Source organism: Mustela nivalis (genome assembly GCF_964662115.1).
Source record: "Mustela nivalis genome assembly, chromosome: 11".
Taxonomy (NCBI): Eukaryota; Metazoa; Chordata; class Mammalia; order Carnivora; family Mustelidae; genus Mustela; species Mustela nivalis.
Window position 1 is genome coordinate 38,572,440 of NC_139030.1, and position 14,006 is coordinate 38,586,445.

General features: G+C 36.2%; 1 protein-coding gene across 6 annotated transcripts in view; it reads left to right on the top strand.

Annotated features, from left to right (window-relative positions):
* CERKL (CERK like autophagy regulator) overlaps positions 1 to 14,006 on the top strand; it is a 136,737-nt gene that overhangs the window by 29,246 nt on the left and 93,485 nt on the right. For 4 of the 6 annotated variants that reach the window (XM_082690237.1, XM_082690233.1, XM_082690234.1 and 1 more), the window contains exon 2: positions 13,496 to 13,735. The exons of the other annotated variants lie outside the window; for them this stretch is intronic. In XM_082690237.1, coding sequence (XP_082546363.1) covers positions 13,496 to 13,735 — 240 coding nt within the window. The remainder of the gene's footprint in view (positions 1 to 13,495; positions 13,736 to 14,006) is intronic. 6 annotated transcript variants of the gene reach the window in all.

Genomic DNA, 14,006 nt, shown 5'->3' on the forward strand with positions numbered 1-14,006 from the left:
ACATTTGTATGTATTCTGACATCACTACACTAAGTTTAGTTAACGTCCATCACCATACATCGTTACACATTTTTTCTGTCACAAGAACTTTCGGCAACTTTCAGATATGCAGTATAGTATTCCTAGTCACCACACTCTACCTTATATCTCCATGACTTATTTATTTTATAACTGGAAGTTTATACCATTTGACCCCCTTCCCCCATTTTGCCCACCCCTCACCTCTGGTAATTATCAATCTGTTCCTTGTATCTATGAGCTCAATTTTTTGTTTTTTGTTTTCTAATTCCACATTTAAGTGGGATGATGTGGTATTTGTCCGTTTTTGATGTTTCCCTTCTTAGCACAGTGCCCTCGAGTTCCATCTATATTGTCACAAAAGCCAAGATTTTTTATTTTTATGGCTGAACAATATTTCACGATGTGTGTGTATCACATTTTCTTTATATTTATCCATCCGTGGACATTTAGATTGTGTCCATATCTTGGCTATTGTAAATATGTGTATTTGTGTTAAGTTTGCTTTTGTACGGTTAGTATATGCAGCTTCTGGCAATCGCTCTTTATCCTCCCTTCCTCCCACACGCGCAGTGATTCCTTGCCTGCAGGAGGGCCATTTCTGGCATCGGAAGGTAGACTGATTGTAAGTTCGGGTGTCCTGCAGGCCGATCATGTGAATCTCTTCTAGTCCCTTTCCGGATGGTCAGGACTGTGGCATTCTGTTCCTGAGGTGTCTTGGCTCCTCAGATGAACTTCTTCCTTTCTGGTACTAGGACTGGTCTCTTCATCGAGTAAAAATTACTGCTGAGTCTCTCACGTAATGGCCCTATTCCCTTCCAACAACACAGAGCTGCATGTGCTAATAAGTTCAGTTACCCTGGACTTTGAATAATTACTCTATTTTTTTTTATCTTGGGAGAGAATAATGACCATCTTAAGGGTAAACCTGAATGGGAGGGGTAATAAAAGTGAGCTTCTCAGTGTCTGTCAGTAGCAAACCCCATCAGATTATCTGGAGGGCTGTGAGATAGCTTCATTGTGACTACTGTGAGGTAGTGTGGGATTTGAACTGCACAATAATGTGTTGATTGGTAGTAATGGCAAAGGTGAAAACAAAGATTGAAAAAAATCTTTGAGGTCCTCAGAAGAAAAAAGTGTCCAGGAGTTGAAGTATAAGGGCCTTCACAAGCTAAAAGCCCAGATCCAGGCTTTTTTAGATACTGGCAATGGAAGCCATCACTCTGGCTCAGATATATATAGTTCCATTCCTAAAGCCCAGCAAGTTCCAGGTAATGAAAGATGAAAAATTCCTTTACCTTTGTTCTTGTAGAAACAGTTGTCTATGGAGATTGTCGAGTTCATATTAGCATTTAAAAAATTTTTTATTTGATGTCAATTTAATTACATCAGTTTCAGAGTAGAATTTAGTGATTCATGAGTTGCATACAACACCCAGTGCTCATTACTTCAAGTGCCCTCCTTATTGCCCACCACCCACTTACTCCATCCCCCCACCCACTCCACCTCCAGCAACCCTCAGTTTATTTCCTATAGTAAAGAATCTCTTATGGTTTGCTGCCCTATGTTTTCATTTTATTTTATTTTTCCTTCCCTTCCCCTATGTTCATGTGTTTTGTTTCTTAAATTCCACATATCATTGAGATCATAGATACTTTATCTGACTGACTTATTTCACTTAGCATTATACCCTCTAGTTCCATTCACGTAGTTGAAAATGGCAAGGTTTCATTTTTGCTGGCTGCATAATATTCCATTGTGTATAGATACCATTTCTTCTTTATCCATTCATCCGCCAGTAGACATCTGGGCTCTTTTCACAGTTTGACTGTTGTGGACATTGCATCTATAAACATTGGGGTGCAGGTGCCCCTTCTAATCACTATGTATCCTTTGGATAAATACCTAGTAGTATAATTGCTGGGTCATAGGGTAGCTTTATTTGAAACTTTGAGGAACCTCCATACTGTTTTCCAGAGGGGCTTTAATGTGTACACAAAAGTGCCTGGAGTATAGTAGGTGCTCAAATATGGTGAAACAGTAAATTTTGGGGCTTAGCCTAAACTGTTACATTTTCCTCTTTATCTAGTTTCTCTCCCATTAGTATCTTTGAACCATTGTTTAGTTAGTATGAAAAAAATATATAACTTAAGTTCTTAAGAGGCTTTGAAAGTCCTTTGTGCCTTCATACTGTGGTAGGTGAGGAACTTCTGATATGTGACTGAATCTCGTCTGTGTATGGGCCATAGGATCTCAGAGCGGCTGGGAAATGAAGGATTTTGTTAATGTGCTATGATAGATGGTTAATGTTTGAAAAGAATAGAGTCAAGAGGACCTTCCATTTGCTGGAAAATGAAGGAGCAAAGGTTCAGAGGTTGAAGTGCATATAGTATGATTGGGATATTATCTGACTGATGGTAAAGATAGTCAATGGCAAACTTGAATTGGAAACCAAGCCTGTGTCTGAAGCATAGGGCTAGGTGCTAGGATACAGAGATTAGAGACAACTAGGAGGACAATTAAGATACAGCTGAAGTGATTTTCTGAGACTAGAAAAAGGAAGATGAATTACCATACTTCTGAGGTTCAAGGGGTATCTGCACAAAGGCCATCTGGTGTGATGTATATGAACTGTATATCACATGAACTGATATACATACCTGAACAGGTAATGCCCCCAAACAACTAGAGTAGGAGATGAAGATGAATCAAGACCCTATTTTATATTGGTGCTGTTTATCAGTGTTTTTCTTAGGGAATCATGATGGAAGTGGATATGTAAAATATAGAGGCAAATATCTAAGTAGATCATAAAGTTGAGGAATAATTGTCCCAGTGAAAAGAGCACCTTGTTGCTCCTGCAGAAGTGAAAATGACAGAACCCAATCACATTGCATGATAAGGCCTGCTATAGAATGTGATCGGTGAATATGAAATATAGGATATGAAATTTTGAAATGTACTTTTATTTTGCTAGTTTTCAGATGTAATAGGGACTCATAGCAGTGTCTAGAAATAATCTAGTATTTTAGATATTTGATTAAAAATAGATTAAAGATGAGGGCATGATCGTACTGTCTTTAGGCTACACTTTCTTAAGGTTAGACCTATGCTTACCACACTACAGACGAGGGGTTTTTGAGGTTTTCAGTCTCAGGACCACTTTACCGTCTGAAATTATTGAAAAGCACAAAGAGCTTTTGTTTCTGTAAATCATACTAATTGGCACTTACTAGGAATTAGACATTTAAAGTATTTATTAAATAAACAGAAATAAATCCATTGCATTTTAACATAAAATATTTTTATTAAGAATATTTTCTAAAATAAAAAAATTTAAAAAACAATGCCACTTCATTATCTTAGATGTTTTTTCAAATGTCTTTAATAGAAAACTTAGCTGCCTTTAATAGGATGCTTAATTTAAGACAGCTGAATTTTCAGGATTGTGCTTATATTCAATCTGTTGTGAATATGTTGTTTTGGTTTAAGTGTATAAGGAAAATCCATTTTCACATAGATGTGTGTTTGGAAGAAGGAAAGTATTTTAATGTTTTCAGGTAATTGCAGATATCCTTCTTTGAAACTACAGCAACACTTAAGTGCCAGTTTATTAAGATTAGTGACAATGTTGAATCTGAAAACATTCTAATGAACCTTTGCAGTCTATTTGAAAATTGATTGGTCTGTCTTGCCCTTTGAATGAATCTTTTACTCATGCATGCTTTTAGAACATCCTGCATTGGTTGTATGGAAAGTTAAGTGTATATACGAAGTTAAATAGAGTTTTCAGATGTTGACACATTATATTACCCAATATTTTAAAAATATCAGATATATTAATATGACCACCAGTCTCATGAGAAAATTCTTGAAGTATCGGGAAGCTGTCAAGCTTATTGTCATAGATTCAAGTTTTGTAAAGTGTTAATTTTTGCTCTAAAGCTTGAATTTTGTCATTGACAACATTTTTAATTGCTTTTCTTGAATGATTGGCTTACTTTGCTCTTTTCCCAGAAAATGTTCACCAAATACTCATGTCTGAATACCATGGTCTACCAGTCAATCTTTGAAGTAAAAATAGTGTTCCACAAAACCAGCTAGTTTGACAGCAGCTCAAATGGTGTAAGTGCTTTTCCTGGAGAGAATCCTCACTTTTGTTTGTAGCAGACATGCTGTATGTGTAAAGCATGTATATTAAAATTACATTTAATGTAACTTAAAAAGAAATATAGTCCAGGGTAGAGATTTTTATTTACTTTAATTTTATTTTTTTAAAGAGTTGAGACAGCAAGTGCCTACGTGTGTGTGTGCAGGGGGTGGAAGGACAGAGGGAAAGGGAAAGACTGTCAGGCAGATTCCCTGCTTAGCTCGTTTCCCCACTCTGGGCTGGAACTCATGACCCTGAGCTGAAATCAACAGTCAGAGCTTAACCCACGGAGCCACCCAGGTGCCTCCCAGGGTAGAGATTTTTTTTTTTTTTTTTAATTAGCACTTCTATTTCACCAAGGACAGTTTAGTGAAATGGACCTTTTTATTTTTATTTTTATTTTTTTAATTAATTAATTAATTAATTACTTTTTTTGGACCTTTTTATTTTTAAACTGGGAGTTTGAGGTTTGGTGAAGAATGCAAGAATTACTGGTAAAAGTGTCACTGCCTTGCTTCATGCTGACACCAGAGCTTTTTAACACTTCTGCACTTGCGCCTTCAGTGCAAATGCCAACATGGTGAAAAAGACAATTAACAGGTTGTCTGGGTGGCTCAGTCGGTTAAGCGTCTGTTTTCGGCTCAGGTTTTGATCACGGGATCCTGGGGTTAAACCCCACGTTAGGCTCTCTCCTTTGTGGGGAACCTGCTTCTCCCTCTCTGTGCTGCTTCCCCTGCTTGTGCTCTTTCTCTCTGTCAAATAAATAATTCTAAAAAAAAAAAAAAAAAAAAGAAAAGAAAGAAAAAAGAGAAAGACAACTAGCATGTTTAGTAATATGATAAAAATCATTTTGATCCTAGAGAATCCCTGAGACTCGACACTGAGAATTGCTGATGAGTGTTTTGGTTTAAGTATTGAAATGATTGACCTAATTTGCCAGTTTCTCCTGATGAATTATTTGTCTGTATAAAATAAAAGTACAGATCTACCTTTTTAGTAATGCTATAGTAGTAAAGAGATTTAGGGGAAAACTTTTTTTTACGAGCTTGCCAAGAAACTCAGAACATGAATAAGTTACATATGAAGGAAAATCTTTAGAACAGAAAATTGTCTATGACTAGAAATTAAGCTAAATTTTCAATTTTATTCTTTTATAAAGTATCCATTTTATGTGGTGTTCATGATTGAATAAATAGACCAAGTAATTTAAAACTGCTAACATCACTTTGTATCCTAGGCATTAAATGTTATTTTGAATAAGGAATTATTTGTCATGTGTATTTCAGATTTGTAAATCAAAGAGTAATATTAGATATTTTTGACTGACTAGTTCATTTTGGACTTCTTGAAAAAATACCTAACTATCTCCAGGTGCTTAAATTCTTTAAAGTATCTAAGCTGTTTACAGGTGATAAAAAGAACTAAGTAGAAAAAAACTATAGGTAGAAATTGAGTATTAATTTTTTATTTGGTGTGATAAAAATGTGACTTTTGGACATTGGATTGGCAGTTTATCTATTTCTTCCTGTAAATGATAAGTTTAAAATTTCCTGTATAATTTTTTTTTTTTGCTATTTAGAGTGCTATTTCTTGTCACTTTTGATATGCATATGTATTTAGACACTTTCTCTGTTAACAAATGTTATGTCATGATTCTTGAAGGTAGTAATGCATTGTGAAGGTTTTGTAGTAAACTACAGGAACAGCCCTATTTGTTTAAACCCTGGTTTAACCTGATTATTAACAATTAAATTGTGTTTTCTTCTTACAATTAAAGTGTATTCAAATTTATTGGTCCCCTGCTTCACAGATTTATCTCAGTATGTGGTGTATTCAAACAGAATTTTGTATTTTTAATTAGGGGATTAGATAAGTAATTCTGAAGAGCCAAAAAAAATTGTTAGACATCACATTGCTTAACCATCTAATATAGCATAAGCGTGTGTATACACTATGTTGTGGGAGCCATCTATCAGGCAGGCTCGTTTTTTAGGCAGTATTTTAAAGAGTGGACATGTGCAGAAACTGTGAGCACAATTAGCGCCAAGCAGATAAATCCAGCTCTAATCCTGTTTACGGTCTGCATCAGACAGATGTGCCAAGATTGATTTAGACAAGCCCTAGGCTTACAGTAATATTTTTAAACGTGCCATTCACTGTTCTATTTTTGTTAAACCTTTGTTAAATATTCTTAAGTGTTGTTGGTTTTACTCTTCTTGTTAACCACTGTAACCTACTCCGAGCAGGTCCTGCCTTGCTCTCATGGTGACAGGGTAACCTGCTAGGAGAGGTTATCTTTATTCCCTGTAATTAAATTGACTTTTCTCCCCAAGAAAATACAACAATAGGAAGTGGGTGCTGAATTAAATAAATAGCATGATATCCAATAGACATATACTTAAATCCCTTGCAAGAACAGATGGTCCCCAGTATCTCTGTAAGTAATGTGAGAGGACAGTTAATGTTCTGAAACAATAGCTATAACCAATATGATACTAATGAACCAATAGATTTCAAATAATAAACCACATGCCACAAAGAAAAATTATATGTCATCTGTAAGGATTACATTTTCATAACCTGAAAAAAAGTATACAGAGGATTTCCATATTTTTATCTACTATTATCAGATATTATTTTATGGATGAAGTTTTATTTCACATTTTTCACCAATAAAGAGATCTCTTAACATTAAGGTAAAATTAAAGTTGCATTTAAAATACATGCCCCAAAGTTTTTTTGTTTTGTTTTGTTTTGTTTTTGTTAACTCATCTTGTAACATGCTGCTGCCTGTGTTCGCTTGTACATGGAAATGTGGCTTTTGCATCCAGAAAAAATTTGCTTTTATTTGTGGTGGAAATTGGTTGTATTATAACAGAGGTAGGTGGCATGGGGATCCAAGCAGTTCTCCTGTGGATGAAAATTTAAGCAGAGATATAGGACCACATTTTTTGTTTAGCATTTATAAATTTATAAATAGTTTATATATAAAAAGCAGTATTTTTATGGTTGATAGGGAGAAAAAAATGAGTCAGAATCTTGGTAAGGTATTACTACAAAAGGGTATAGAGAAGTGCTCAGTTTTATAGACCTATAGCAATAGTCTTCTCTCTCTGAGGGGTCCCCCGCCCCCCTTTAATCTTGTTTCTCATAAATGTTTGTGTATTCCAAGTGTGTCCCAAAGAGTAAGTGTTTTTGAGTGGGGATCAGGGAGACACAATGACCTTGGATTTTTCAGTTTATCCTATCAGATGATCTCCTGATCCTATCAGGGCTTTCCACCTAGAAACCTGAGGAACCTTTGGCCTTCGCTCTCTTTCAAGTCTGGGAAACCAGTGTTGTGCTGCCCCACAGAGCCAGCTGGTCCACTGCTGCTCGTATCTTAAGAACTTCAAAAACAAAGACCTAGAAAAGCACCACCTAATCTAGTATCTTTAGTCTGATTAAACAATAGTTAGGCAGTTCCAAGCCTTTAAATAGTTTAAATTCAAGTTCACAGAATTCTAACAAGTTTTAATCCCAAAGACCATATTCAGAATGAAAACACAGTTTTCTGTAAAGCAGTAATACTAGACACATCTTCAAGTGTTAGGAAACAACTATATTCAGAATTAAATGAATCCCATTTTAGAAAATTGGGCAGATTTACTTATGTAAATGATCAGCATTGCAGAAATAACCAGAAATTCTACGTAGGCAACTGGTACCTGAGAGATCGGTATAGCTGCTGAGGAAAATAAGGATAAGGAACATTCATCTATTGTCAAGAAATTTGTTAGATGTTGTTCTTGTTTTAATTAATTAATTAATTAATTTGACAGAGGTCACAAGTAGAGAGGCGGGCAGAGGGAAAGGGGGAAGCAGGCTCCCCACTGAGCAGCCCACTGTGGGGCTTGATCCCAGGACCCTGAGATCATGACCCCAGCCAAAAGCAGAGGTCATTGAGTCACCCCGATGTCCTGGTAAATGTTTTATTCACGGATCAATTGCCCTTCTTTTCCTTCCAAATTAAAGGGAAGCGTTTTCCCTGAACCTTTAGGTCTTTCTTTTAGTCTCTTCTCTTCACTTCAGCAAGTAAAAACCCTGAGTTTGAATCTGGACGAAAGCAGAGAAAGAGATGAGAAGCCTGAGTAAGGAGAGCAGGAACTAAGCATCAGTGTTACAGAAGTTCTCAGAACATTCACTCTGCCCTCCTGGCCGCTGCAGTCCCACTTCCTGTTTCTCTGACGGTCCCCTCAGTCTGATCACGTACTACTCTGTTAATGGATACATTCGTTGTCTTGCTGGTAGAGACATCATGATGGTTTGCCCAGTGTTTTAGGTTCGACTGGATTTAAAAAACAGATCTAGAGGGTCAGATGAGAACTTGTTTACTTGAAGAAGGCGTTTATGTCGGCCTATAGGGCCATATGTGGCATATAGCACATGCTCAGTAAATGTTAGCTACCCTTTTTAGGGAATGGAATTTTTAAAAAACAAGTAACATTAAGGAACTATTTAAAGATGAGCAAAGGAAATCATCTTCTTCAATTGATAACGGAAATATTCTCATTGTAGAAAAATCAGAAATTCATATACGCAAACGAAATCACAATCTATTTCAAGTTTTCATATATTTTCATATATTACACATACATGATGTATTCAGTAAATAAATACAAAACAGTAATGGCAATGTGCTCTGCTATTTTAGATACTTTTCTAGTCTGATTTCTACATTTTAATGGATGAATAGCATTTTATTATATGAGTAGATTTTACAGAACCAAAATTCTGTTATTCATTTAGTTTGTTTCTAAGTTTCACTCAATTCTAGGGGAAGGATTCTTTTAGCTAAATTGTGCGTATTATTTATTCCCTTAGGTTAGTTTCCTGAAAGTAAATTGTTGGACCAAAAATAGGTGCATGTTAAGGCATTTTTCCTTTTCTACATTTTAAAAAATTATAAAAGTAATGCTGATTATGGAGAGGGAAGTTATGAAGATTTACAGGAAAAAATTAATCTCCTACTCCCTCATATTTGTCTTTAATAGGACAAATTGTTGTGTGTTCTCTACTGGAGTTTGTTTTTCCTTCTTAATGAAAGTGAGATTAAATTCCTCTGACTACTACTTTGCTTTTGCTCTCTTTCTTCATACCTCTTGCCGTGAATGTCTCTAGAGTTCTAACTTGCTCATTTATGAGCTGTACAAAACTATGATCCAACCATTCTCCTATTGAAGAACAGGAACATTGCTTTAAATATTTCTTCTATTATAAACACTGCTGCAATTAACATTTTGAAATCTTTTGATACATATTTCCAACTTGTTCTCCAGCAGTTACCATTTTTGCATGCCCACCAGCTCTGGGATTGGTTGCTTTTACCAGCACCATTGTGAAGCAGGATTTTTGATCTTGTGCCAATCTAAAAGGCAAAAACTGGTATCTTGTTGTTTTAATTTGCATTTCTTTGATTACTAATTAGATTGAACTTTCTCATATGTCTATTGGTCAATTTGCATTTCTTCTTTTGTGAAATGCCTGCTTGGGTCTTTTATATACTTTGCCACTGAAGTGTTTTGTTTCTTGATTAAATAGATTATTTAACTGTCGTATGTTGCAGATATTTCTGCCTGGTTGGCTTCTGCTTGTGACATCTATGTATGGTTCTTTAGGTCTCTATAGGCGATGGACTAATTTTTTTCTTTCTTTATTAAAGTATATTTAAGATACTGTTATATTAGTTTCAGGTCTGCATTGGATAATTTTTATGTTAAATATCTCAGTCTCTGTATGTCTGCCTTTACTGTCACTCTTAGGACTTTACTAATTTACGGTTATATAAAGTTTTTTCTAATCTAGAAAAACTGGTCCATATTATGAAATAGGGTTCTATTTTTTTTCTTTTCAAAAAATTAACCCATTCTAAATCACCTTTTACCGAATATTTCCCACTGAGCTTAGATGCCACCATTATCACATTAGTGACTTTTTAAATGTATACAAGTTTCTTTGAACCATTCTTTTATCTATTCCTAGATGTTTTAATTATTACAGCTTTACAAAATATCAATATCTGATGAGGCATATACTCCCCCCATTACTGTACATTTAAAACATTTCTTCATTGATATAATACGTTTATTCCAAGAAGATTTGCAAATCATTTGATTGGTTTCCTTGCCCCTTACATCAAAGAAAATACCATGGAGATTTTGACTGGAATGCCACTTATAGCATTATAAGTGGTTACTTAATAATGAGAATATGCATGGAAAAAAATGTAATCTCAAAACTTACTAGCTCTTCATTTATTCTGTTCTTTGTTTCTCAGTATGTTTGGAATAACATTTGGAATAGTAAGTCCAGAATCATTTTGCTGAGTTTATTCCTAGGTATAATATGTTAATTGGCAAGGGATCTATCTCTTTATCCCCATTCTGCCCTCTTCCTGGGTATTGAAATATTTGTAACCAGCTTCCTTACTGGGTATTCTTATTAGATCTAGTGATTTTAAATGGATTCTTGTGGGTTTTGCAAACATATTGTGATATCATCTGTAAAAAGCTATGATTTTAGCTCCCCTTCTGCCCCTTTCGCCACCAACTTTTATTTTGTTTTTCTTTCATATAGTATTGACCAGATGTCCAGAATAATTGGGAATAATAAGAGTGATAATAAGTATTCCTATACTGTTTCCGGAAATTCTTCTGGTATTTACTACTAAGTTTGATGTTGGTTGTTGGTTTAGAATCTTTAAATTTTCAATTTGCAAGAAGCTTTAAATTAGAATAGTCCTTGAATTGTTTATTGCCAAAGTAAAATACACACAGGGTAAACAATTCAAATTATAATATAGGTCTTCTAGTGAAAAGAGGACTTTATTTCATCCTTTCCATTTTTTTGGTTCCCTTTCATCCTTCCTTGGAACACTTACTTATTGTTTGTTATTCCAGATAAGAAAAAATTAAATTTGCGTAAGAGACAAGGTCATAATCAATATTATGAGATTAGCCTGGAAGGAGCACCTTTGACAAGCCTGCTTCCTTTCATCCTTGAAGGTAGTGGAAAGATGTAAGATCTCCTTGTCCCTCCCAGGTGTTGTAGAGACCCTGGCCACATATCTCTGGCTGACAGTAGAAGTTACCAAACACAGACTTGAAGCCTGAACTTTCTAAGGAAATGATAGGCCCAACAAATTGACTTAGGGTTCATCTGACCCCACCACCATAAATACTGAGAAAAGGGCTTGTTTCTTTTTCCATGCTTTGTGTGCTTTATGAACCATCGGATGTAATTTGCAGAATGGTTGGGAGAGACACACTCAGAATACAGGGAAGCAACTTCCCAAAGCACCTGAAAGTCCTTGCTCCACTGGACAATGCCAGTGGAGTCTGTGAAAGGATGAAGGAAGCTGAGAGAGGGCCTTGTGTGACTACTGGGCGCTACTGTTATCTCTGCAGCTGCTTCTATTGACTTTTTTCCTCTGGATCATTTTTTTCCCCTGCTTTCTTAAATGCACTGCGATTTTTTTTTTTTTTTAAGATATATTTGAGAGCAGGTACAAGTGCAAGGGGGAGGGGGCAGAGGGAGAGAATCAGCAAGCAGACTCCCTACTGAGTGCAGAACCTGACGTGGGGCTCAGTCTCATGACCCATGAGCTCATGACCTGAGCTCAAACAGCCGGATGCTGAACTGACTGAGCCATGCAGGCACCCCATGCGTGCAGTGGGATTTTTTTTTTTTTTTTTTTTTTTTTTACGATTTTATTTGTTTGAGAGAGAGAGAGAGAGCATGAGCTGGGGGTTGTGGGGTGAGGGGCAGAGGAGAGGGAGAAGCAGATTCCCACTGAGCACGGAGCTCCATGTGGGGATGGATCCCAGGACCCTGAGATCATGACCTGAGCCAAAGGCAGAGATTTTAACCCACTGAGCCACCCAGGTGCCCCTGCTTTTTTTGAATTGAGTGATCTTTGATCAAATGAAAGAGATTGTGAATTTTGCTGTGTAAAGTTGGTGGTTATTTTTATATGCCTATAATCATCTAGAGCTTTATTCTAGGATGTAGTTAAGTTACTCGGAAACAATTTAATCCTCTTGAGGTTTGCTTTTAAACTTTGTTAGGTGGAATCAGAGCGACCTTTAGTTAGCTCACTAAGGAGGCCATACTCTCCCAAGTACTCTCCTCAGTGGCTCACAAATTTCCATATTCTTCCACTTAGGCAGATGGGAGTGCCTGTGTGATCTCTGAGCGTTGTTTTCTCTAATCCTTAGGGTAGTTCTCTCTCCGTGGCTTCCCACCTATGTCATATATACTCAGCTGAAGATTCGAGGAGGACCTCTGCAGAATTCACTTTCCTGCAACTTTCTCCTCTCCAGTAACTGGCTTAGTGAACTTAGTCATTGTGGCTTTCCTGGTCTCTTCATTCCTGCTTCACCCATGAAGACACCACACTCCACCAAGGGCTCTTTACTTACATGGAGGCCTGGTAACGGTCTCCAGGCAGTAGCCTGGGGCAGTCCTGTGGCTCCTGCGTTTGCCTTCTCTCAGGGACCACTGGCCTGGACTACTTCCATGTTTCGTGTATCCTGCACACCCTTTTAGTGTGCTAAAGGGTGTCTGGGCACCCTTTTAGTGTCCAGAAAGTGATTCTGTGTTGGCCAGGTGGAAATTTTAGAAGTACTCTTTGAAAGTATAAAACACTTCTTCTTTGAGAGTCTGTTAAAATGGTCTTTTGCTACAAAACATGTTTTCTGACCTGTGGTTAAACATGGCCAGTAAAATTTCATGGCACTCTAAAATATAGTCTGACTGTGGTAATATTCAGGTGGGTCGATCTTTCTAGACTGGCAGGGATTCACAGTGTTTCATACAGGAATTTTACTCTGCTTCCTTTTCACATGTTTTACTTTACCTGGAATGTGTTTATCATTTTGTTTACACTTTGCCTTTTGTAATTCTTATAAATTCACTTCTGTTAGTGAATTCTATTTTTCCCTTTATTTTTCCTGTCCTTATGAGGGCCAAGGAGTCTCTTGCATAATGCTAATTTTCTATTACTGAAATGTTGCTTTAAGTTCTTGAAATTCTTCTGTTGAATATCTTCAAGTTTTGAATGGGCTGGGCCTTGTGTTACAGGGATTCAATGCCGTTTTACCCTTTTTTTATTCTTGGGAAAATAGACTCAATTTTTCTTCTTTTCTGTCCCCAGGTCACATAGGGATTGACATAAAACATGATCAGTAAAATTAGACATGATAAAGATTTTGTGGATTTTTCACTTCTTGTTATTCATACATAGAAGATACAGACACAATGGTTTTGATTGGAATTTTTTTTTTCCAGGTGACTCCAAATATGATGAATGTAAAGAAGAATTTATTGAAGTCAAGGACATATTCTCTGTCAAACTGAAAAGACGTTATTCTGCTAAGCAGCAGGGAAATGGTACTTTACTAGGTATCACTCTCTTCATTTGCTTGAAAAAGGAACAAAATAAACTAAAAGATTCTACACTTGATCTTATTAATTTAAGTGAAGACCACTGTGATGTATGGTTTAAACAATTCAAGAAAATTTTGGCAGGTAAGTACTCCTCATGGGGAATTTTTAATGAGTTTAGTTTACTTGCTGTAGGTTATTAATCTGAACCTGATACTGTGAGTATTTGTGAGTACAGCAGTTCTTGATTATGTGAAGATAGTTTGTTTTTTTCCTAGGTAACTGAGTTTTTTATCATGAAAATTGAATTTTGTTATCTACTTTTTCTATATCAGTTTTAATGATCATGTTTTTTTTTTCGCCCCTTCATTCTGTTGATGTGGTGTATTACATTGATTTTGGTATGTTGAGCCAT